This window comes from Acanthopagrus latus, chromosome 1, assembly GCF_904848185.1.
Source record: "Acanthopagrus latus isolate v.2019 chromosome 1, fAcaLat1.1, whole genome shotgun sequence".
Taxonomy (NCBI): domain Eukaryota; kingdom Metazoa; phylum Chordata; class Actinopteri; order Spariformes; family Sparidae; genus Acanthopagrus; species Acanthopagrus latus.
The window spans coordinates 31772306-31794317 of record NC_051039.1 but is presented as its reverse complement, the minus strand read 5'-3'; the positions used below and the strand labels follow the sequence as shown (position 1 = coordinate 31794317).

The window sequence follows — 22012 nt, the reverse complement described above, 5'->3', positions numbered from 1 at the left end:
TGCTATGATAACAGCGCTTTATTATCACAATGATCTCATAGAATTCTTGTGTTATTAATGTATTTTTGGATCAAAATGTATGTCATTGTCAATGCTCGACTTCCGGCTCGGCAGCGGGTCTCGGATCGTTTTTAGTTGTAAGTCTCTTGTCTGTCAACGCCGCAGTTTGACGGAAAAAGCTGATTCCAGATCAGCTGTCAGGGATTGACTCTGCCTTCTTCATATGCACCAATCAGAGCCGCCCAGTAGGTCCTAGTGTATGTGTGCCAACTATGAAACTTCACAGAGTGAGAGAAGAACACACAGGAAGTTTGACTTTATCTTCGAAATAAGAGTCTTTGTGTCCGATAAATGAAAACGATGCTAAAACAGCCTCTCCGAATCATCTGAAACGAATAAACAATACCATATTTGTCTGAAGTGCTTTTTCCCAGCACGATAGAATTCACTGACATTAGCGTACGTCATAACAAATTTGTTCATAATAAAAAGTGTATTGTGGCACAGCTGTAGATGATTTTTTTTTCTCTTGCTTTACACAATGAACCAGACTTTTTACATACCCTACATAAAATTGTGAAAATAAAATTTGAATGATCCCCCCAATGAAAATGTTAATTGAACTTTGCACTAAATTAATCATTTAATGCCATGTATTACAATACACCCACAGTTGTAACTAATGACATTATATATGCTGCAAGTTGAAATTTCCAATCCGATTTGGCAAATAAAATGATAAAATTAAAAAAATAATAATAATATTACAATTAATACACAGTTGAATTTATGTATGTATTTATTTATGTATTTTATTTATTTGTTAAACCTTTATCTAAATCTCGAGGGGATCACTGAAAGCAAGCCCTCATTTTCAATGATGTGGAGAGCACAGAGGAACAAGGAGACCAACAATAAAAAAAGGAAACACTGTTAATTTAGATTTGGACTATGATCATCTTGACGTCGACAACATTTATTTTGACATTGTGACAGGAAGTCGTGTGTGTCCCTGTCGCTAGCTTCACTCCGGGCTGGTTCATTATGGTACCCGTCTGAACGAGCGGCTCGTGAAGCAGGAATCCAGACAGGATTATCAGCCGCAGACACCGCCGGGCTGCACCGCGATATTTCTGGCTCCAGTTCATCTCCAACACTCGGACAGCACCGACATTTCCATCCGGACTGACGGGAGTCGGAAGGTAAGCCGTCGTCGTCTCCTCTCCTGCCGCCTGTCATTGACAGCTCTCGTTATTAACAGTTGCTACGTTTCTGTACTGGCCAGGAGAAATATGGAATATCCAAACGCCACATTTTCAGCTTTATTTAGCGTCGGTTCGATTCATTTTTACATTACGCAGTTGTGAAAAAATAAATAAAATACGGTTGAATGGGGCCTGTCATTATCTGTAAACCCAGCGGTCCGGTTGAGCTGTGCAGGTCGATGTTATCCAGTGGACGTTACGGCTTATTGCTTTGCGAGCGGTGATACCCTGCGGGTACTAGCCCCTCGGCTACCGTAGTGTCCCCAGCCTGCAGACGGGCCCGGGCTGCCTACAGAGGAGCCTCACAGTCGGCAAATGCGACAGAATCAGCGCATGTGTGTCACGTTATATCACACAGTGTGGTATAAAATGAGCTATATGAGCACACTGTTTGCTGTATGTTCTCCATAGCAGTCTCTGAATATTTCCACAGGGACCTGTACATAGCAGCTGACTGCTGGGCCCTCCTACACGCTTCTGGTGCCGTGCAGCTGCAGCATCCATCGCATTAAGGGGATGACGGAGGGAACCGAGCCTCCTCACGTACCGGCACGGTGAGGCGACGTTCAAGGGCTGCAGGAATTATTACAACCCCTGAGGCAGCGGCTTGGAAATTTGATGTGACTTCACTTTTCATCAGTGAGACCTATCCATCTGTCCTGGGACGTCAGAGCTCAGGGTGAACCACAAAGAAACAACCTCTAGCAGGTGGGAGGAGTCTCTGGAACCATGGATAAATGAATGCACTGCACTCTATGGATCACATGAGTTAATGAGAGGATGCTTATCTCATGTCAAGGGCAGCTCAGTAAAGTAGCAGGCTAAGATAGATTTTATGTTTTCTGTAGTAATCTGAGGTTGACTGCAGCATTCACGCAGGTGGAACCTGGAAAGCAGATTCAGTCAGAGTTTTGTGTTAAACAGTTTTATGTTCCATAAAACCCACAGTTGAGGCTCCGATCATTCTGACACCATGACGGTGGGATCCACCATCACCGTGTGCCTCAGGACTATAGCAGTCTAACAGACTGTCTGGTTCCCCTGTGGGAGAGAACAGAGCTTCTATAGCGTGGTGGTCCACTAGCACCATGGACTACCACGCTGAGTGCTGTTTCTGTGATCCTGAGGACGGCTTAGATGAGCCACCACTCCACAGTATCCACGCACCCAACCGGATCCGGCCGTCCTCGTACCGAGCCCTGAGGAGTGCTGTGTCCAGTCTGGCCCGCATCGATGACTTCTTCTGTGAGAAGATTGGTTCAGGCTTCTTCTCTGAGGTCTTCAAGGTATGTGACCTTGTCTACTGGTTATGATACAAGTGGTTGAAATAAACCTTTTTGATGATGACTGCTCAAAATATCAACAACAACAATCTAGGTATAGCACTGTTCATCCCAGAAGTGCTGTAACTAGAGCTTGGACATATGCTGGTGCTGAAAACCACATGAAAACTTTTTTTTTAATAAAATTATTAAGTTCTCTGGGGCAAAGTTTAATTTTTCAGGAACTGCCGAAAGCTAGTTGACATGCAGTGGGAATAGGGAGCTCTGGGGTTAGGGTTAGGGTTAGGCCTTACCTGAGTGCATGGTTGTCTTCAAATTGCTTGTTAGACCAACTACATGCACTGATCTGACTGACCAGTTGTTTGCACGAGCCGCTGCTCATCTCTGATGGAATTATTCATACATCGTAATATACAGCAAAAAGTTCCAGCATGTTTACCCACCAGCATCTTAACAGCACAAAATATTGACCAGCCTTTAACAGCAGACATGTAATGTCCCAGGAGATATCCAACAATGGAAATGAAATATATACACACATAAATGATATATAATATATATAATATTTTCTATCTAACACTGCAGTGAGCAGGAAGGTGGTAATCTATATCTATACTAGTTCATGCCCCCCACCTGCATCACTTCCTCTGGAATAGAGCAGCTAGATCCCATCAAGTAAAGCTACAGTGTAATGTAGAGCTTTGTATTTGAGTGTAATTGCTGCTGCTTGTTGACTTGTCTTATTGTCCCTAAAGTAAGGCTGAGCCAGAGTGTGTTTTTGGCCCCCAGGTTATGGCTGGCAGTGTAAAGCCTCCAGAACAGCAGGTGGATCAATGTGGGACTCTTTAACACAATACAGGAGTAATTATATTAGAATAGTGTTGTTGTAGGTTTTACAGACTGCTGGGTAAAATACTAAAATAAAATAAAGATTCAAAAATGGTAAGCTAAATTGTCATCATTGTCATCATCATAGAGAGAGGAACATCATCACTGGATGATTAGAACATCAGATGGAAACACAACAGTGCAGGTAGAGACTACTGTGTGGACAGAAATCACTTTTGTGCACAGAAATATCAGTGCTGCAGGGAGGCACGTGTGCAGGTACAAGCGTCCGTTGCTGTGAGTAGAAACGTCATGGAAATGTCATGGTGTGCCTGATGGATGCTTCAGGTTTATGGCCCAGACTCACCAAACCAACATCAAAGAACTTTTGGCAACAGAGGCTGAGTGTTGCATAACCTCACACTGCCTGTGTCTCGGCCGAAAAGCTGCACGTTGATACACCGTAAAGACTGCAGCTAACGGCCTACTTGCTCATACATTCTGAGAGGAAACAACTCTCTGTACCACCAGATGGCATATTCGTCATTCAAACAGGGATATCTTAAGACTCAGAACTGGGCATACACAAACTATTAGTATAATAAAGCGGCATTTTTTGATATTACTCTTAGAAATATAACCACTTCTTATGTCCAATAATAAGTTGCAAATGTCACTGGCGAAGAGGTGGAGGCAAAAATTAAGCTGAGTACAAACTGAATGGGTAAAGTCATTGCTAGCACAGCAATCAGAGTGATTTCCTTCACTAACAGGCTTCACTGAAAATTCTCCATGCTCAATCTGACTAGTGCCAACTGTATGGAAACAGTTGGCGGTCAGTTGGCCTGGTGTATCGGTGCCTGTAGATATGTCATCATCGGTGCTGGTTGAAACATTGTCACTGTAAAAATTATGAGAATGTCATGTGGCTACAGGTGTGTATGTCCAAAGCAGAATAAAATTAAGTTCAGGCGCATGCTGTTTCTTCCAGACGCAAACATTGAAAAAAAAACATTCCAAAATGAACAGAAAGCAAAATCTTAGTACACAGTGATGTCACCATTTCTCACTGAATATTTACTGGTAGTGTAAATGAATGTTTTTTGTTATATTTTCTTTCCAATGAGTGGTAACATTAGTTACTGGCATGTTCTTACTGAAATGTAAGATGCTGAAAATGAGAGTGAAGGGCCATCCACACCAAGAACGATCACGTCAATAATAACCGTGAATATCTGCTTGGAAGAATCAATCTAACACAAGTGTTAGTAGATGGCTGAGTCGGTAACACAATTATAATGACGGCGGATGACGTTACCCATAGCTCTGAGCAACAGTGATGCCTAATGCACAGGCCTTTACAGCATGGCATAAAGAACTGACTGCTGATGGTCCTGCCTGTAGCTTTTTAATGCATCATACTAGTGCTTATTGCACTGGTATGTTTACAAACTGTAGACATATACAGCATATATACTGTGCTGGTACATTTGTCTGTTGCATTTGTGGCAAGTTTGTTATAAATGTAATGAAAGTGTGTGTGTGTTGCCTTCTAATGTGTGCATGAGGTGACTGGTTGATTGAAGGACTGATCCTTCTATCCAGATTAAGTAGATTACTCATATCAATGTATTGGCCGATAAACACAAATCTTTTGTAGTGATCCCTGCAGTTGTCAAACACATGTAATGAGTACTGGTGTCATTGCATCCAAAAACAAAAATAATTGAAATACAGAGCTTGTGATTGTGTACAGGTGTTCACGATTTACCTACCTTTTGTGAACTTGTGAATTTCGCCAGACGTCTTCTGCGCCAAATATCCAGCTTCCATGCTTTTACTTCTAGGGATGATCTCGTTTTCATGTAGAGAAACTCGGTGTGCACGGAGGAGAGGGGCTCTGTTCGTGTGTGTGTGTGTGTGTGTGTGTGTGTGAGTGTGAGTGTGTGCGTGTTAGACAGGTGAGTGACAGAGAGAGAATGTACAATATGACTGTATAGGCTTGAAGAACATCTCAAGTGTTTTAAAGTTTATTCAGTACCTCATATGACCTCATTTGAATTGTATGAATACTTCAGATAATATAAAAGTATTCATATGAGTTAAAACATGAAAGGTGTTCTACCAAATAAGTGCTTCAAAATGTCAGTTTCAAGTGTGTGGGTGGGCACATAAACTGCACTAACTGACTAGCCCAACTACTCACTGTGATTGTTCTCATGTAATTTTTTTTTTTTATATTGTGGATGAGAGAGTTGGCCTGAGAAAAGACTCCTCTAGTATCTTCTCATCAGAGTGTGGGAAACTTTGCCCCAATGTTTCTTCTTTGATAACTTATTTAGCATGAAGGGAGGCCTCTGTCAATAGCATCTCATTGCTGTTCAGTAGGTACGGGTTATTTCAGATGTTTATTTTAAATGTAGAAGGGAAGAAACAAATAAAAATGTTGATACCGTCATGTGTACAAGAGAAACAGAAGAAGACACATTTTGCCATGGCCCAAATGACTTCTCTCCTGCTGTACAATTTTTGGGTTCACTTAATTGAAATTCTATGTTGTGCTTGATTACTAAGTTGTTAACTAAACTAAACTAAACTAAACTAAACTAAATTAATTGCATTGTTTAGGCAGATAGAAAATCAGTCAATGAAGATCGTTCTCTTCTCATTAACATTTCTTCACCAAAACTAAAAAGTGCTCCTTCACATAGTGGTACGGTTTTAACCATTTCAACGGCCAATTAATCCCCCTAAACTAGTAAAGCCACGAGATGAGGATAAACTGTGAGTATGTCACCTGGAAAATGATGCATAAAGTAGGAAAAGTTACACAAGCACATTTTCAAGTAGTGGTGGAGTACAATATTTAATATTCAGTTTTGGTCAAAGGGTTAGAGTCACCGTAACTGGGAAGAGGTTGCAGAGGAAGCAATAAAATCCAAAATTACGTATCCATGTAAAGTATATATATATATAAAAACAACACATGACACTGTATTGAGAAATCAGCTGTAAACACTCTTGAAAAAATAACTTAATTTTATCGTGTTAGTTTGATTTTACAACTTTCTTATGTATCATCACTGGGCTGACTACTCAGTGCAAAATATAACATAAAATACATATAGAGGTGAAGTCAAATCTTGCAAACTAAATAGTGGTATTACAGAAGCACACAGTGGCTCAGTCCTCCTGTATATATGCACACTGATGAATTGATCAAATCCTATATACAGTATGTCTACACGCTAAATTTGACTTAAAGTGGAAACAGACAAGAGACACGGACACAAGTGGTATAATTGTTGGTGTCACTGTTGCAAAGACAACCAAATCACTTTCTGTTTTCCTCAGAGTTGTGGTTACCGACAACACAGGACAAAACACGAGTTAATTCAACGAATGCACAATTAATCAAATTATAATCAAATTTGCAATATGCCAAAATGCAATATGCAAATTGCAAAAAAGCTGCATTTTTTTTGCTAAAAGAGAACTGGGTGACTCACAGCATTGCAGAGTTGTCCACACAATCAAGTCTTAATTTTCTATATTTTTTTTGGGCAAAAATGAAAACTGTAATGCAAAAATGATCATACCCACTAATCATGAGTCATATTTCCCCTCCATCAGCACTCATTTTCTCACCCTGCTGGGTTGTGCTTTTTTTCTCGCAGTTGGTTTGTAAAACACTTGGCCAGAGGCGGAGCTGGTGCTGCAGATTGTAAGCTATAGTTGCCACTCTGGCTGTTGCAGCTGCAGTGTCTCTAGGCTTGTAGGCAGAGCAGAAAGGCTGGGTGGTGGAGCAGCAGCAGCCAGAGCCAGCCCCTCGCTGTACTTAACTCAGCCTGTAGAACCTCCAACAGCGAACAGTGGCTCCAGAGGAAGCAGCAGAAGCAGGGACAGAGGCTGAAGGGGTCAGTGTGTTTGCCAGCGGGGCTTTGTGAGAACCATAGTTAGGCCTCTGACACGCTCTTCTGTTAACAGTCACACATGTTGGTGCAACCGGACTACACACGATAAATGATTGGCTGATTGTGTATCACTTGTATCACATGCTCCATTATCAAGGGATATGATAGGCTGTTTTATAAGCCAAAGCATATTCACTATGTGCTATAACATTGGCTTGCATGTAACATCCTTGATGCATTCGAACATTTAATTTTTTTATTGCTGTGATGATGTGTTTATCGCCTGGTGGCAGAAAGAATAGCATGGTGATAGCAAGGCTTCCAGGGAACCAAAAACACCTATGGTGTCGCTGCTCTATATCCATTACATTGTGCAATCAACATTTACTTCATAGTGATATTTTGAATTAAAAAAAATTGTCAACTTTGTCTTACCAGCAGAAATGATAATGATTTAGACACGTAATTATAATATAGCATGTATACATCCACAGCGGTGGGTTGTCTGGCTCTGCAGACTGATAATAGTGACGGTAGTAATTGGGTATTTTGAATTGCAGTCATTTATATTAAACTCAGCAGATTCATTTCCTGTTAATGTTCCTTCGTGTGTGTATGTTCCCTTCTGCACACTCCTGGGTGAGGCCTCAGTAATGGCACAGTGGATTTGTGCAGATCAGGTGGAGTGATGGGAAATCCAGAAAGCCTATTAGTGCTACGCTATTATTACACACACACACACACACACACACACACACAGACACACACACACACACACAGACACACACACACACACACACACACACACACAGACACAGACACAGACACACACACATGAACACGCGCACACACACACAGATGCATGCACTTGCAGGTACAAATGACCAGTCAATGGGCCATCCAGTCAGGCATCACCATAAACCCACTGTGCCTGCAGCTTCAAATGTTCATGAACTGTGACACTGTCATTTTCTATTGTATAAATGTGTAAACCCTTTTCACATGTGGAAACCAGCATGGTCTCTCCAGACTTGGCAAATAATCAAAAGAAATCAACAACAGCTGACCTACAACTTCACAGATTTCATTGTAATAATTTTATTTTCTTGACATTGTGTGTTTATTTTGTTTATTAATTAGACATAAATGCTCAGAGAGGACTTGAAACCAAGCTAAATCTTCCAGCTGAAACTACGAGGGCTCTCGGACCATCACCTCTTGTGATACAAAGTGGTATAGAGTCCAGCAGGGTCTTTCTGCAGGCTAACCCAGAAGTTAGCATCCAACCGCAAACAGCTAATCAGTTTACATGTTGTAAAGTTAGAGTTAGATTAGTGTGTACCTAAAGTGCACCTTTAAAGATGGACCAGTGAGTAGACTCTGTGTACACTGTGGTGACTTTTAATGTCCCCGACAACCTCTGTAGTCTCAGTTAGACCTTGTTTGCAACCGTTAACTGTTTTTAAGACTGAACTGAACATCTCTAAAGCTTGCGTTAACCACATACGCTAACTGCTTTGAACACACAAAAGATCTTTACAGTTAAACTGTGGGTAATTTAATGATGTATTTTATGTTGTTGAACAAAACGCGTAACAATGTTCAGCCTGTGGTAATCACACACCTTATTTCACAGATTTAAATGAATACAGAAAAACTCGCAGACTTTGAGACAAGGGAACCGGATGTGCTAACATGCTAACCAGTTTCCATGTATTTGGACTCCAGCACTTTACCAAGATTGTACAGGTTAGGGCTAGCTGGAACCTGCTAACTTCAGCAGGCATCGCTGCAAATCAGTACACAGTCATCTTTGACATAACATCCACACTGTTATTCACAGTCATTTGCTAATGTTGTCTTTATGTTTTAAACTAAAATTCAGACTATATCTTACAGACTGCACCATTAGAGGTACAATATTTATGTATGAAGAGTTTAGTGTTCGGGGTAATGTGTTAAAGTATTATATTTCAGTAACATCATTCAACACATTTCTGACAGGGTGTGCAGTGCAATCATTACAGTTACTATGTCCAGTTACGTGTTATCATCTGGAATTAAGTGTTTCTAGATGTTTTTCAACCTACAACATTGATACATTTGGGAGTAACCTGCCAAACACTACCATCATATGGCTGCCGTGTTTAGCTTGTACCTGGATCAGATGTACAAATTACTGTAAATTTGGACAGCTAACTTTGTGGGATCCACTTGCTATACATGAAGCTGTGACTATTGCAATTTGTGATCTGGTGTTTCAGGAGGAGTAAATCATATTTTTAAGTCTTTGTCCTGTGGCTTAGGGGCTAGAGTGGCCATCTACCAATCACAAGGTTGGTGGCTTGATCCATAGTCTAGTTGTTGAGGTGTCCCTGGGCAGGACACTGACATCACCCCGGTTTGCTCCTGGTGGCTCTTACATCAGTGTGTGAGTGTGGGTGAATGGTTATTGCAGATGCTCTTATTGCCGATGAGTTGGTGGAGCCTTGTATGCATGGTAGCCACTGCCACCAGTGCATGAATGTGTGTTTGTGAATGATGACATGTGTTGTGAAGCGCTTTATGTGGTTAATAAAATGAGAAAAGGGCTATATAAATACAGTCAGTTGAGCATCTCTGTTAAATAAACCCTACTTTTGCAAGATACATTTTTTCTGTAGATTCTGGAGTCAGGGAGAGCAGATGATCTGTGAACACTTTTCTTGCTGTCTTGTATGTGTGTTCAGACAGGCTTGGTTGAACTGTTTATATCTTTGCTGTGTCCGGTAGCAGTAGAAGCTAACTGTATCCTCTCACTGTTCTGTGATGGCGGTGAAACACCACACCTCAGTCTCCCATTGTGTGACTTGCTTTCTAACTGTAAACCTTCTCTGGTTGTTTTCCAGGTGCAGCATCGGATCACAGGGCAGGTGATGGCACTGAAAATGAACACGCTGGCTAGCAACAAAGCTAACATGCTTAGAGAAGTACAGCTCATGAACAGGCTTTGCCACCCCAACATACTCAGGTTGGTAATAATGTATATATAAAAACACACTCCACTGTAGAGGCTGGCCTACTGTATGTGATACCTGACCCTTGCTGTGTTATTGTAGATCAATATGATGTCTTTGTATTAATAACACCAACTGGATTAGGATCAGACAGTGCTGTGCCCTGTGATATCAGAGCACTCAGTCTGCAGGAAGTCAAAGTACATTTGTAATTCACCATCTGTCATTCAGTGGAATGATGGAGGTTTATTCTCAGACGCCTTAGGATGTCCATTCAATATTATTTAAATCATATTTCTTCACCTCTCCCCAGGTTTCTTGGTGTTTGTGTGCATGAAGGTCAACTCCACGCTCTGACTGAGGTAGAACCCTCCTGCATATGTTTTCCTCATTCATTTTAGTCATACATACAGTACATATGATTGAATACAAACAACACTGGAATGCCTCATTGTACAACTGTGGTTACACTGCCAGTAATGGATAAATAACTGAAACACCACACAGCAAAATAACATCTCAACTGCATCTGTGTGTTTCTGCTTTAAATGATGGTGTATAAGGCAGGTTATGATGGTTACATGGCGTGCAGTGGTTTCCATGGCTTCCACAGAGGCATGGCTGAACATACCAGTCCTTGCCACTAGAGGACTGTTCTGAATGGTTTCATCTCTCTTTTATAACCAATAAGCCAGTGAGATCTGAAATAGTCTCAATCTCAATCTTCTGCTATTTTTCTCCATTAATCTATGGAATGTTGTGTTTGTAGAAATTCTAAAAATAGTAAGAAATGCCTCACAAATAGCCAGGGTCCAAAGGGATACCTTCACAATGTTTGTTTTATCCAACCAATAGAACACAGGAGTAGAGTAGAGTAGAAGGAAAGAGCAGCATGAAAAGAAAAGTACAAGTACCTAAAAAGTACAATACTTAAGTAAATGTAATTTTACCACTGGATCACAGGACAGTAATATCCATATACATGGCCACATTACAAGAAGAATACAACAAAAAATACATCATGGGCCAGATTAATAAACAAACCAAGGCAAAACCACTGTTGAGCATATCATATTATATTATAAGAGAAGAACATTGTTAACTTCACTTTTCTATCATTCAGTTCACAGAAGTCACGGTTGTCCCCAGACAATGGAATGGTGGCGCAGCGCCGCTATACTGCTTGTTCAGCACCACTATACTCATTTCCAATGTTAGCATCTTCACTGTCTTTTGTCGTCCCTCTCTTCAGTATATAAATGGAGGTAACCTGGAGCAGTTGTTGGACAGTGATCTGTACCTGTCGTGGGGTGTCAGGATCTGTCTGTCTCTGGATATCGCCCGAGGGCTGCAGTACCTGCACAGCAAGGGCATTTTTCACAGAGACCTCACTTCCAAGGTACAGCAAATGTGGGAGAAATCACAGCTTTTTATTAGAAAATGTAACGGAAAAATGTCAAAACATATTACTGTTGCTTGTATGAGAACATTGAATTGAAAATGTCAAAAACAAGTCAGTCTGTGTGTGCTAGAGTAAAGACAAAAACAAAGACAGTACTCTGCTGGTCTGGGTTGTCAGCCTCCTCACACTTTTTTTGGTACCATGCTCTATTAATGGACACTGACTGATTGGTATTTATTACATTTAGGGCATTTAGCAGACGTATTTGTCCAAAGCGACTTGTAATAAGTGTCATAATTGTCACAGTTTGTCACAAGATAGGAGCCACAACATATTACCATCAATGGAGTAAAAAAAAAGAATGCAAAAAAAAAAAGAAACTATTTACAAAGCCCCTCATTCATTCAGTCCAGTAGCCCAGTGGTAGTACCAAGGCAGGGGGCTCCACAAAAAAAGTTGAATCATGCACTGTCTACTGAACAACAGTTTAGAGCAGATTCGTAGTACAGAGGGGTTATAGATTACAACCTGAACTATCTGCATGGCTAGAGAGCTCAGTGAGAAAGTACTTCTTTGCACTATGGTGTGTTTATACATTTCCAGTAGTTGTAGATCTGACCTGACTGTTTACCTGTGCAGAACTGTCTGGTGCGCTGTGATAATGGCATGTTCACTGCTGTGGTGGGAGACTTTGGCCTGGCAGAGAAGATCCCTGATTACAGGTCAGTGGGGTAAAATCCAACATCTCTTCCTCTTCTGTTATCTTATAACAAGTCCCTCACAAAAGAATTGTATCCAGCAGGAGACTGTGTCATTCTAACCCTACAGAGTCAAAGGAATGTAAAGAATATTCAAGGTTGAATTTTAGCAGTAGCTCACAGCTCACAAATTCAGCTGAGTGTAGTGTCTCTGACTTCAAGGGAAACCTGGTTTCTTTGCAGTGATGGTGTGAAGCAGCCTCTGGCCATTGTGGGCTCCCCCTACTGGATGGCTCCTGAAGTTCTGAGAGGGGAGCTGTATGATGAGAAGGTAAACCTGCTTCATCTGCTACTCTAATGGAGAACAGTACATAAAGCAACACTATGTAACTTTTGACAGCAGGACTAACACACTTCCTCCTACAGCTTTAAGGCAAAAAAAGAGCTAAACTGTAGAATGATTCACTCTTGCAGAGTGTCTTATCCTTTGGTCTTATTTGTGCTTTGGAAACATGTATATTCAGGATAAAAAGAAACCACAACGAATAGTCATAATAGCCAGTTGGATTATTGGAGTTGATCAGGTATCTGTAGCTCAAATGTACAATGACCTCAGTTTAAAAAAGACAGATCAAATCTTAAATGACTCTGACCGCCCACTGCACCTGACATCACTCTCTTCACCTGACGTTTTTTAAAAGTAACAGGTAGAATCCTGCAGAGAAAAATTAGGACCACAAGGTACAACAAGTTTTTTGTGCTTACAGCAATTAGACATGTTTCCCCAATGTTCTTACTGTTGTGTCTGTATTGTCCTTGTTTTCTCTCGTAATGTTGTACAGTATATAGCAATGGAATGTGCCATGGTGACCACATGAATTACCTACATGTAGGATTATAAAGTTTACCTTGACCTTGACCTTGACTGCCAAATGATCATGACATTGAAATGGGCTCCATGAAAGATTTTGTAAAAACTGATATGTATGAGACACTTTTTTATGGACCATATATGAGTGGATTGTAACATGAAGTAAAAAATGAGACCTTCGTGTCTCTCTAGGTTGCCTAAACAAGCCTGTGAGAGAGCAACAGTAGCTGACATTAGTTGAGAAGGGTTAGTCTGCTAACAGGCTAATGAGCAGCTTCCAGCTTCCAACACTGAAATTCCACAGAGCCCCTCTAAGCAACTGATTCAAGTGAATTTTGGGAGATGTTGAAAGATTTTTCCAACTAAATTGACATAATTTCAATTTCTAGTCAATACATGGCTGAAGTAAGTATTCAGTGATGAGGTAAACAAAGACAAAAAAAGTTGTATTTTTTCAGCAAACAAACAATCACAGTCTGACATACATGGTGTGTTAGCAATGGACAGTAGGTCAGTTATTTAACACTTCTACCCACAAATTCTAAATTACGTTTAAAATCATATATTATTGCTGGTTGATGCAAGAAAATGGTTTGAAAGGTGATGCAATTATTATCATCCAAAGAAATAAGAAGAAGTTACGGACACAAAATCATCATTATGCAGAACAAGATTGTATAATGACATATCTGTTTGTAACTGTCTTATCAACACACTCAAAAAACAAATTATACAGTCTACAGTCTGTCTACAGTCACAAAAATAATCTTTTCATGGTAGAGTGTTGATGTTGCGTTCAAGCGTCTGGGGACAGAAGCAGGATGGTTTGCATGCTTCTCTTCAAAAGTTGACAAAAGCATTGTATTTTTAAGTCACGTAAAGGTCCAGTGTGTACAATATAGGAGCAGAAATGGAAAATAACATTAATTAATATGTTTTAATTAGTGTAAGGGATTGTTTTGCTTTTTTACCTTAGTGCTTTCTTTACCTTAGAATGAGCCCACTATAACTACAGACAGAGCAGGTTCTCTTCCAAGGAGTCCACCACGTTTCTACAGTGGCCCAGAGTAGACAAAACATCGACTTTAGAGACACTAATTCCTACACACTGGTCTCTTACCCTTTGTCTCAAAGTTTAAGTGAGCTTTGGCAAAGTTTGGTTGTGCACTCACTATAAAACTGTTTGTACTGGTACCAATCCTCTGCTAAACATGAGATTGCAGTGTACTACTGTGTGAGATCTAGTTTGAGCCCTAACCTGTGTGAGCATTATCAGAGCTAACACCAAGGACAGAGCTGACATGAACACTCTCTCCTTTCCTCTGCTTAGGTGGATGTGTTTGCTTACGGCATTATTTTGTGTGAGATCATCGCCCGCATTGAAGCTGATCCTGACTTCTTACCCAGGACAGAGGTAGGACTGTGTTTGTGTGAAATAAAAACTTTGAAATAGAGAGACATGGGAACTGGCCTCAGTTTGTCGATTCAGATTAAACCAGTCTTCAGTCTGCAGTGGGAGGACCTGAATAGCTCAACACTGGACACTGAAGAGGATTGTGCCTGTGCACGTATTTGTCAGTAAGGTGTCATTATAATGGTAATAATACTGTTTCATGCAACATTCCTTAATGGCCTCCATGATTATTTATACTTAATATGCAATGATTTTTATTATAATATATATGAATATAATATAATGTATAACCCTGAACCCTTTACCCTGCACTCAATTGAAAAGAGTACAAAGACATGGGATTTTATGTTTGACTTTATAAACGTAAGTGTTTTTTGTAAATATATTCTTGGGGCTTGTGTCCACATAGTGGTTCTGTTTTCGGAGTGGTATCGTCTTTGTTACGTTGTTTCTAATGAGGAGCCAAAGTCTGCAGTGTGCAGTGTTTTTTCTCTCAGAGCACAAGCCTTTATCCCCACTCTTGCAAGCATACTGCTAGTCCTTTTCTGAACACTCAAAAAAACTCTATGCAGACACAGGCCCTTATTCTGAATTTGATGGCTTTCAAAGATTTTTTAGACTGGAGCAACAACAGACTGTGAAAGTTGTGGAATGCTCTAAAAACACATGGAACATTACACATGTAAACAGTATCATGATTGGGTATGAATGGAGGGTCCTTGAGGGGCTCACTCATTCACAAGCAAGGTTCAACACTAGGTTCAACACTCGGTCAAACACCTGATTGTATAAAAGAGACTAGATGTCCTTAGGAACACTTAGTAACGCTGTTGTCATTAAAAACATTTTTTTAGGTGATTACATTTTCGATATGGTTTGTGTTTTGTATGAGACCCAAGCTTTTTTGGAATCTGGGTTGTAAATGCATCACCAAGACAGAATTATTGAAATGAAAAGACTGAAATAGTTGTGTCCCCGTGTGTGTGTGTGTGTCTGTGTGTGTGTGTGTGCAGGATTTTGGTCTTGACGTGGATGCATTTGAAAACATGGTTGGGGATTGTCCGCGTTCATTCTTTAGCCTCGCTGTCACCTGCTGTAATGTAAGTACACACACACACACACACACACACACACACACACACACACACACACAGTACCATTTCTCATAAGCTATAATTAAGATTGTGAACTGACAAATATTTTCAGTTTTGTTTTCACTCATGTCTCACCCTATCATGGACTGTTGGACCTCTCTGAGTTATACTGATGTATTGATGAGATAATTGTGTGTATGTGGTTTTTTTTTATCTTTCTTGTTTTCAGATGAGTGCAGAGAAGCGTCCATCATTCTCTGACATTGTCTTCACATTGGAGAGTATGGATATAGAAGAAGAGGGAGAGAAGCCCATTGCACTTGGTAAAAGGATCAAATTAATGATTGTTATTAATACATGTGCTCACACTTTTTGCCTTCAACATCACATGGAGAGATTAAGTCACATGACTGCCACAACTGTCAGAGATGGGTTTTCCCGCTCAGGTTTTCCCCTGCAAGCCCACTTGAGGGCTGAACCGTGGATTTTTGGCATGTCTGTTAGAAATGTGTGCATATACTGAAACAAAAACGCTTTCTCCAAACCTCATTAACAGTACCACACAGTTGAAATCATATTGCCCCACACAGATCAAAAAACCCAGTAACACTGACTGTCATCTGCTTTTTTGACTTCAATATAAATTGGTACAATCGGCATTCACTCCTGCGTCAAATGACTCTGCAGATGTCGCATAGTCGTAGTCAAAAGTTCACATGAGCTTGTAAAAAGCATGTATATCATGGCAATGATTCTACAGCTCTGTTTTCTGTGATGAATGAGTGGAACATAAACTACGTTGTCACAAAAACATTCATGAAGTTTGGTTCAATAATTATTTTATTATAGGTCATCTGAAAATGTGACCAAATCTACTGGATAAAAAATAAACCTTATTCTCATATTTGGTTGAATGTCCCTTGACCATTTTCACCTCTGTAAGGTGCTTCTGATAGCCAGCCACAAGCTTCTGGTCGTCCTCTGGCTGAATGTTTAACCACTCCTCTTGACAGAATCGGTGAAGTTCAGCTAAATTTCTAGGCTTCCTGGCACAGAATGGTTTCTTTAGCACAGTCAACATGTTCTCGATGGGGTTCAAGTCAGGACTGATTTAGTTTTAATGTATGTTTGGGATCAGTTGGCTTCATGCAGCAACATTCTCTTAAATGTCTCTTATATTTTCTGTCAAAAGAAAAAAAAGAGAAGTCAACTCCAGATGCACCCAACATTCTCACCATCCACATCAGCTCTAACCCAGATGTGCTGGCAAATGACCAAGGAGCAGGTGCGCTCATGCCAGTGGTTGTAAGAGCGCTCCTGTCTGGTCTGGGGGTTTGCTGAAGGGGTCGTCAGCCATGGAGTGAAAATTGGTCACCTATGTAACATATTTTATAAAATTGAGTTTTATAGAATTTTAACAGGGTGGTGGGTTTTAGAATCACAAATCATCTACTCATCAGCCACCCATCTCCAGCAGCTCCTTCAGCCGGATGCTTTCCCATGGTTCTACCCTCCATCAGGAGTTATGTGCTCTCCCTGGCCAATGGGCCACAACATTCAGAGGGTGGCGGTTTGCATTTGATATTATTTGGACACTAACGGAGTGATACAGCTTTTGCTTGAGGAATGGGAATGGATCTGGAGAGGGTGCTTTGATCCCTATATGCGTGCCACATACAGCACCAATGATATTTGGCGCTACAGCAAAAATAGTGCTCTTGATCTCTACGATTATATTAATCACTTTCAGTACTCTCAGAAGCACACAGCTCAAAGAGGACTGAAAAGCCTGACCTGTCTCCTATCTCTCTCTGAAATAATGATCCTGTGGCCAAAACTCTGAGTGCACTGAGTACGTGGAGCTGTAAAAGCACAGGATTTGTGCTTCTCCTTCACTGAGGCTCCAGGTTATTGCACAAATCCATAAGCAGTACTCATAGCTATCTGGTGCTGAATGCACGTGATCATCCCAGGGTTTTTATAGTCTTAATTAGGATCGATTGACCAATGGTATTTTTAACCATGAATTAAACGATCCAATCATTTAAATTCTTTTAAAAACATATAGTCTGAACATGGATGTTCAAGCACTGCTTGAACATCGCTCAGTCGGTGCTGAGCTTGAAAGAGATTGAAGTTAAAGTTACATTGTCAGTGGCTCAATATTGGTTCTGTGGATGAAAGAGAAGTGGATACAGTGTTGGAGGTAGTGGAAAGTTTTGCCCCTGGCCATTGTGAATGATTTAATCATACAGCTCTTCCAAACTTACCAAAAGTTATCAGGCTGAATGGATCAAATCTGATCACAGGAGTTGTGATGCTTCAAGAAATGTTTCCTCCGGTTTTTGTGTATGCATGGACAAGAGATGTTCCGATACCATTTTTTCCCTCCTGATACAGATTCCGATACTTGTGCTGTGGATATCAGCCAATGCCGAGTACTGATACCGATACCAGTGTGTTATTGGGAAAAAAATGGAATTTATTTTTAAATAGAACAGTATAAAACATTAGTGCAACAGCAACTTAACTAAATAAATTTAGGAATAATAGGTGCTGCCACAATATTGTAAAATAAAAAAGGCATTTAAATAGAACCAACAACAACTTAAATGATTCCTTTAAAAAATGTTTTATGAAAATTATGTAAATTATGTACTAAAATAAAGGCATTTAAATCTTTAATAGTACAGTATTTATCAAATAATAAATTACGTGGTATTGGATCGGTGCCTAGACTCCAGTACTCGCCAGCATTTTCAGCAGTATTGGAGGCAGTTCCGACACTGCTATTGGAATTGGAACAACTCTAGTATGGACCCAAGTTTTCCTAGCAGAACATGACATTGTACTAACATGATTAATGCTATTCACTTTACCTGTCAGACCATTTAATGAATGATGAATGTTGTACAATACCAGCAATACTTATTCATTTTCTCCCTCCTTCGTTTGTTCAGAGCCAGTGACGGTAGATGTAAGCCCGTACCGGCGCCGCAGCTCTCCCTGTCACCTTAGTGACCACAGCCAGCAACGGCAAGGCTTGGCGAGGAGCCAATCAGACATGTTACCGCCAGCAATGCTGACCCCTCCTCTCCTTGGGACCCCTGCACGGGTCAACCCCTTCTCTCTCAGACAGGACTTGAATGGTGGGCGGTGTAAACTCTTAGACACACCAAGCAAGTCCGTCATCTCCCTGACCTTCACCCTTCCAGCGCTTCGCGATCCATGTGCCTCCCCCCACCTTCTTAGAGGGATGCCGGGGACGCGAGCACTGCCAAGGAGATGTCAGTCGCTTCCCTGTACCCCAGAGCTCAGCAGGACTTTGGCCTTGTCCAGAGACATGGAGAGGAAAGAGGAGGAGAAGGATGAGGACATCAGAGTGTCAGCAGTTAAGGGAGAGAGAGGGGAAGATATGGAGGATGACCTGGGGAATAAAACAGGTGTGTTAGAAAAGGTGGATGAAAGGTTACATGACAAGCATTTGGAGGTAACTGAGAAGACAGACTTGTTGAATGAGAAGGATGGGATGAGGGAGGATTCAGGTTTTCCTGTCGAGTTGGAGATGGTTTCTCTGGAGCGGTTGGAGGAGGAGGAGGAGGACAGTGTGTGTCTAACAGAGCCCATGGACTGCACCAAGTCTCCAGAGGCTGCAGACAGAGTCTTGGACTCCACACCTGTAAGACCCCTGCTCACCTCTACTTCCTCATCCTTACGGACCAATGGATGGCGACTTCCCATCTCCAACGGACCGCCCTCCTTGCCTCCTCTGCCACGACTGAACAACAACAACGGCTCAGCGCTTGTGATTGGCCAACAGGTCCAGTGGGGTCTGGGAGGGCGGTCTAATGGTTACAACGGAGCCCAGGTCCTGTCCTCTGATCTTAATGGCACCTCTGAACAGGATGAGGTCATTTCCTGTCCAGGCTGTTGCCTGGTAGGTCTGAGTTTCCCCTCAGTGTGCCTCCGTGGTTCAGCTACTGTGACTGCCCCACTCCGAAGGGCATCGTTACCACGGCAGCGACCCTACCGGAACCTCAACGGTCCCATAACTAGTGGCAGCGCTTCCTCATCAACAGCCGCCACAGCAACCAAAGCTCTACTGTGCCGCAATACAAATGGACAAGTTGTGGCTGGGCCCTCAGTGATGTGTGAGCCTGGCCGCTCCCTGCCAGAGGCCCAGACATAAACCAGCTCAGTGGGGATTTGGTTTTGAACTTGTGATATCCACCAGCACTAAATGTTAGCAGACAAACACAGCAACGCTACATGTTGCTTTGCTAATATTGAGAGCCCAATACTGACCCCAGCATCTGAGATGTGTTATTAAATCAGCAAACCGCAAACTGTAGTAGATAGTTAAAGAGCCACCTGCGGGGCTGGAGGATTAATTACAACAAATCAGAGTGACGGTGAAGAACGTGGTGGTCTAACGTAGGGCAGGCAGAATACAGCTAAAACAGACAGGCTTTAGACAAAGCAGGCTGAGCTGGGCTATGAACTTAACACTGAACAGTCAGGGTCACCCTCACATTACTGCCGCTGGAATGGTGCTTATCCACACAGAGCAGCTAGTCTCAAACTTACACTGATGCATGCTCCATCCATACTCAACCAAGTCAAACTGAACTCAGTCTGCACTCATCTGCGCTGCCTTCATGACTGGAGGCTCGGTATAAAAAGTGTGTGGCTGACTAAATAAGCTAAGTATACTTGGAATTTATTATCATTGTTATGGCCATCATTTCTATCAATAAAAATAACATTGTACTCAACAGATTAATTGCTGGAATGTGCAAACACGGAGACATGATTCAAAAGTAGTCTGATGTGTTAAGAAACTCTGAGGAAAGTCAAAGTGATATGGAAGGAAAGACAATGAAACAATGACCCAGTCTGTCCATTGTAACCATCCATCACAGTTTACAGACAGACTTCCTGCTTCAATTTCAGCTCTCTTGTTTTGCATGGCAGCCCTGGCACTGCATTGTACTGCTAAGGCCAGGCCAGGTATGGATTGAAAACTATGGATGTGAATGAGGTTTACTACAACCAGTCTGGTGTGGCTGCAGGTACATATAAAACACTGTTTTTGATTCTGTTTAACAGATAAACAGTAGCTAAACCCTGGGAATATTTATAAAGAGGATTTGCGTCCTACATTTTTCATTACATTATCGCAGTTGCCCTTAGAGTATGTGTGTGTTTGTGTGTGTGTGTGTGTGTGTGTGTGTGAGAGTGAGTGAGTGAGAGAGACAGACATAAAGAAGAAACTTCTTCCGCTCGTCATGTAAATTCTTTATTTTTGCACTTCAGTTTGGAGCACCTTGCAGTAAGACACCAGGCTTTTACTAGATGGTGCTTTATTTAAATCTGTGCTACTGGTGGTTCATGTGTGTGTGCTTTTGGCCAGACAAACTACAGAGCTCTCACCCTTTGACATCTACCCCCCCTCACATGTATCTTGTGTATTTACATATACATTTTGATTACACTGTTGTTGTAACTTAAAAAGTGTCATATGAAGCAGGTAAGAATATTTATTGTACAGATCATTCCACACACTGTGTGTGTACAGTATGTGCTGCGAAAGGTAGTGTGATGGATCCTTACAGGATACATTTTATCCTGTTATTTCTCATGTTAAACCATGGTTCTTGCATCATTTCTTTTTTTGTTCTGTTCTTCGATACAGCTAGAAACCTGCGTGCAATAATCTGATAATAAAAAACATGGTTGTGCATAACCCTGTGTGGTTTTTTTTATTACCTCTTTTTTAATTGGGTAAATAGCTGAAAGTGAAAAGGTAACTTTTTATTGAAAATGAGCAAGTTTAAAGTTATAAACATTACAATTAAAAATGATTAATTCTGCAGATAAAGCAAAGTAAAATTCCAACAATATCAACCACCTTAAACACTGATTAATCTGTATAATAATTTGAATGTAATGCAAAGAGTTTATAACTGCTTCAGTGGAAAAAAGTCTTGAGGTTATGAGTTGCTAAGTCTCTGAAGAATTTTAGCGCAGTGTGGAAGGAAGGTCCAGCTCTCCAAATGTTACTGACTTATATACAAAACAGAGGGGGTTACCTTCATTTGTTTTATAGTAGTGCAGTGCCCATATGAAGTATGTATTCCTATAGAAAAGTGAGAGGTTAAGTAGCTTTTTCATGGATAGCCAAATGCGGTTGTGTTTGAAGGTGGGACTTCAGGGATATAATTGGCTGTTATTGACTACTTTTGAT

At 41.1% G+C, this 22012-nt stretch overlaps 1 protein-coding gene across 1 annotated transcript; it reads left to right on the top strand.

Moving 5' to 3' along the window:
* The first annotated feature begins 942 nt into the window (after positions 1–942).
* LOC119027345 (dual specificity testis-specific protein kinase 2-like) lies at positions 943–21511 on the top strand. The gene is made up of 12 exons (XM_037112476.1): positions 943–1202; positions 1699–1973; positions 2214–2551; positions 10179–10300; positions 10600–10648; positions 11539–11685; positions 12328–12410; positions 12630–12717; positions 14588–14671; positions 15685–15771; positions 15995–16088; positions 18726–21511. The coding sequence occupies exons 3-12, from the start codon at positions 2354–2356 to the stop codon at positions 19952–19954; spliced, it is 2181 nt and encodes a 726-aa protein (XP_036968371.1). The 5' UTR covers positions 943–1202; positions 1699–1973; positions 2214–2353; the 3' UTR covers positions 19955–21511.
* The last annotated feature ends 501 nt before the right edge of the window (positions 21512–22012 follow it).

What these genes read in the sequence shown, in the direction of transcription:
- LOC119027345 (XM_037112476.1), top strand. Translation starts at nt 2,354, where the DNA reads ATGGACTACCACGCTGAGTGCTGTTTCTGTGATCCTGAGGACGGCTTA. An exon ending in TCTTCTCTGAGGTCTTCAAG is followed by an intron (nt 2,552 to 10,178) that starts GTATGTGACCTT and finishes GTTGTTTTCCAG; the next exon opens with GTGCAGCATCGGATCACAGG. An exon ending in GGGAGCTGTATGATGAGAAG is followed by an intron (nt 12,718 to 14,587) that starts GTAAACCTGCTT and finishes TCCTCTGCTTAG; the next exon opens with GTGGATGTGTTTGCTTACGG.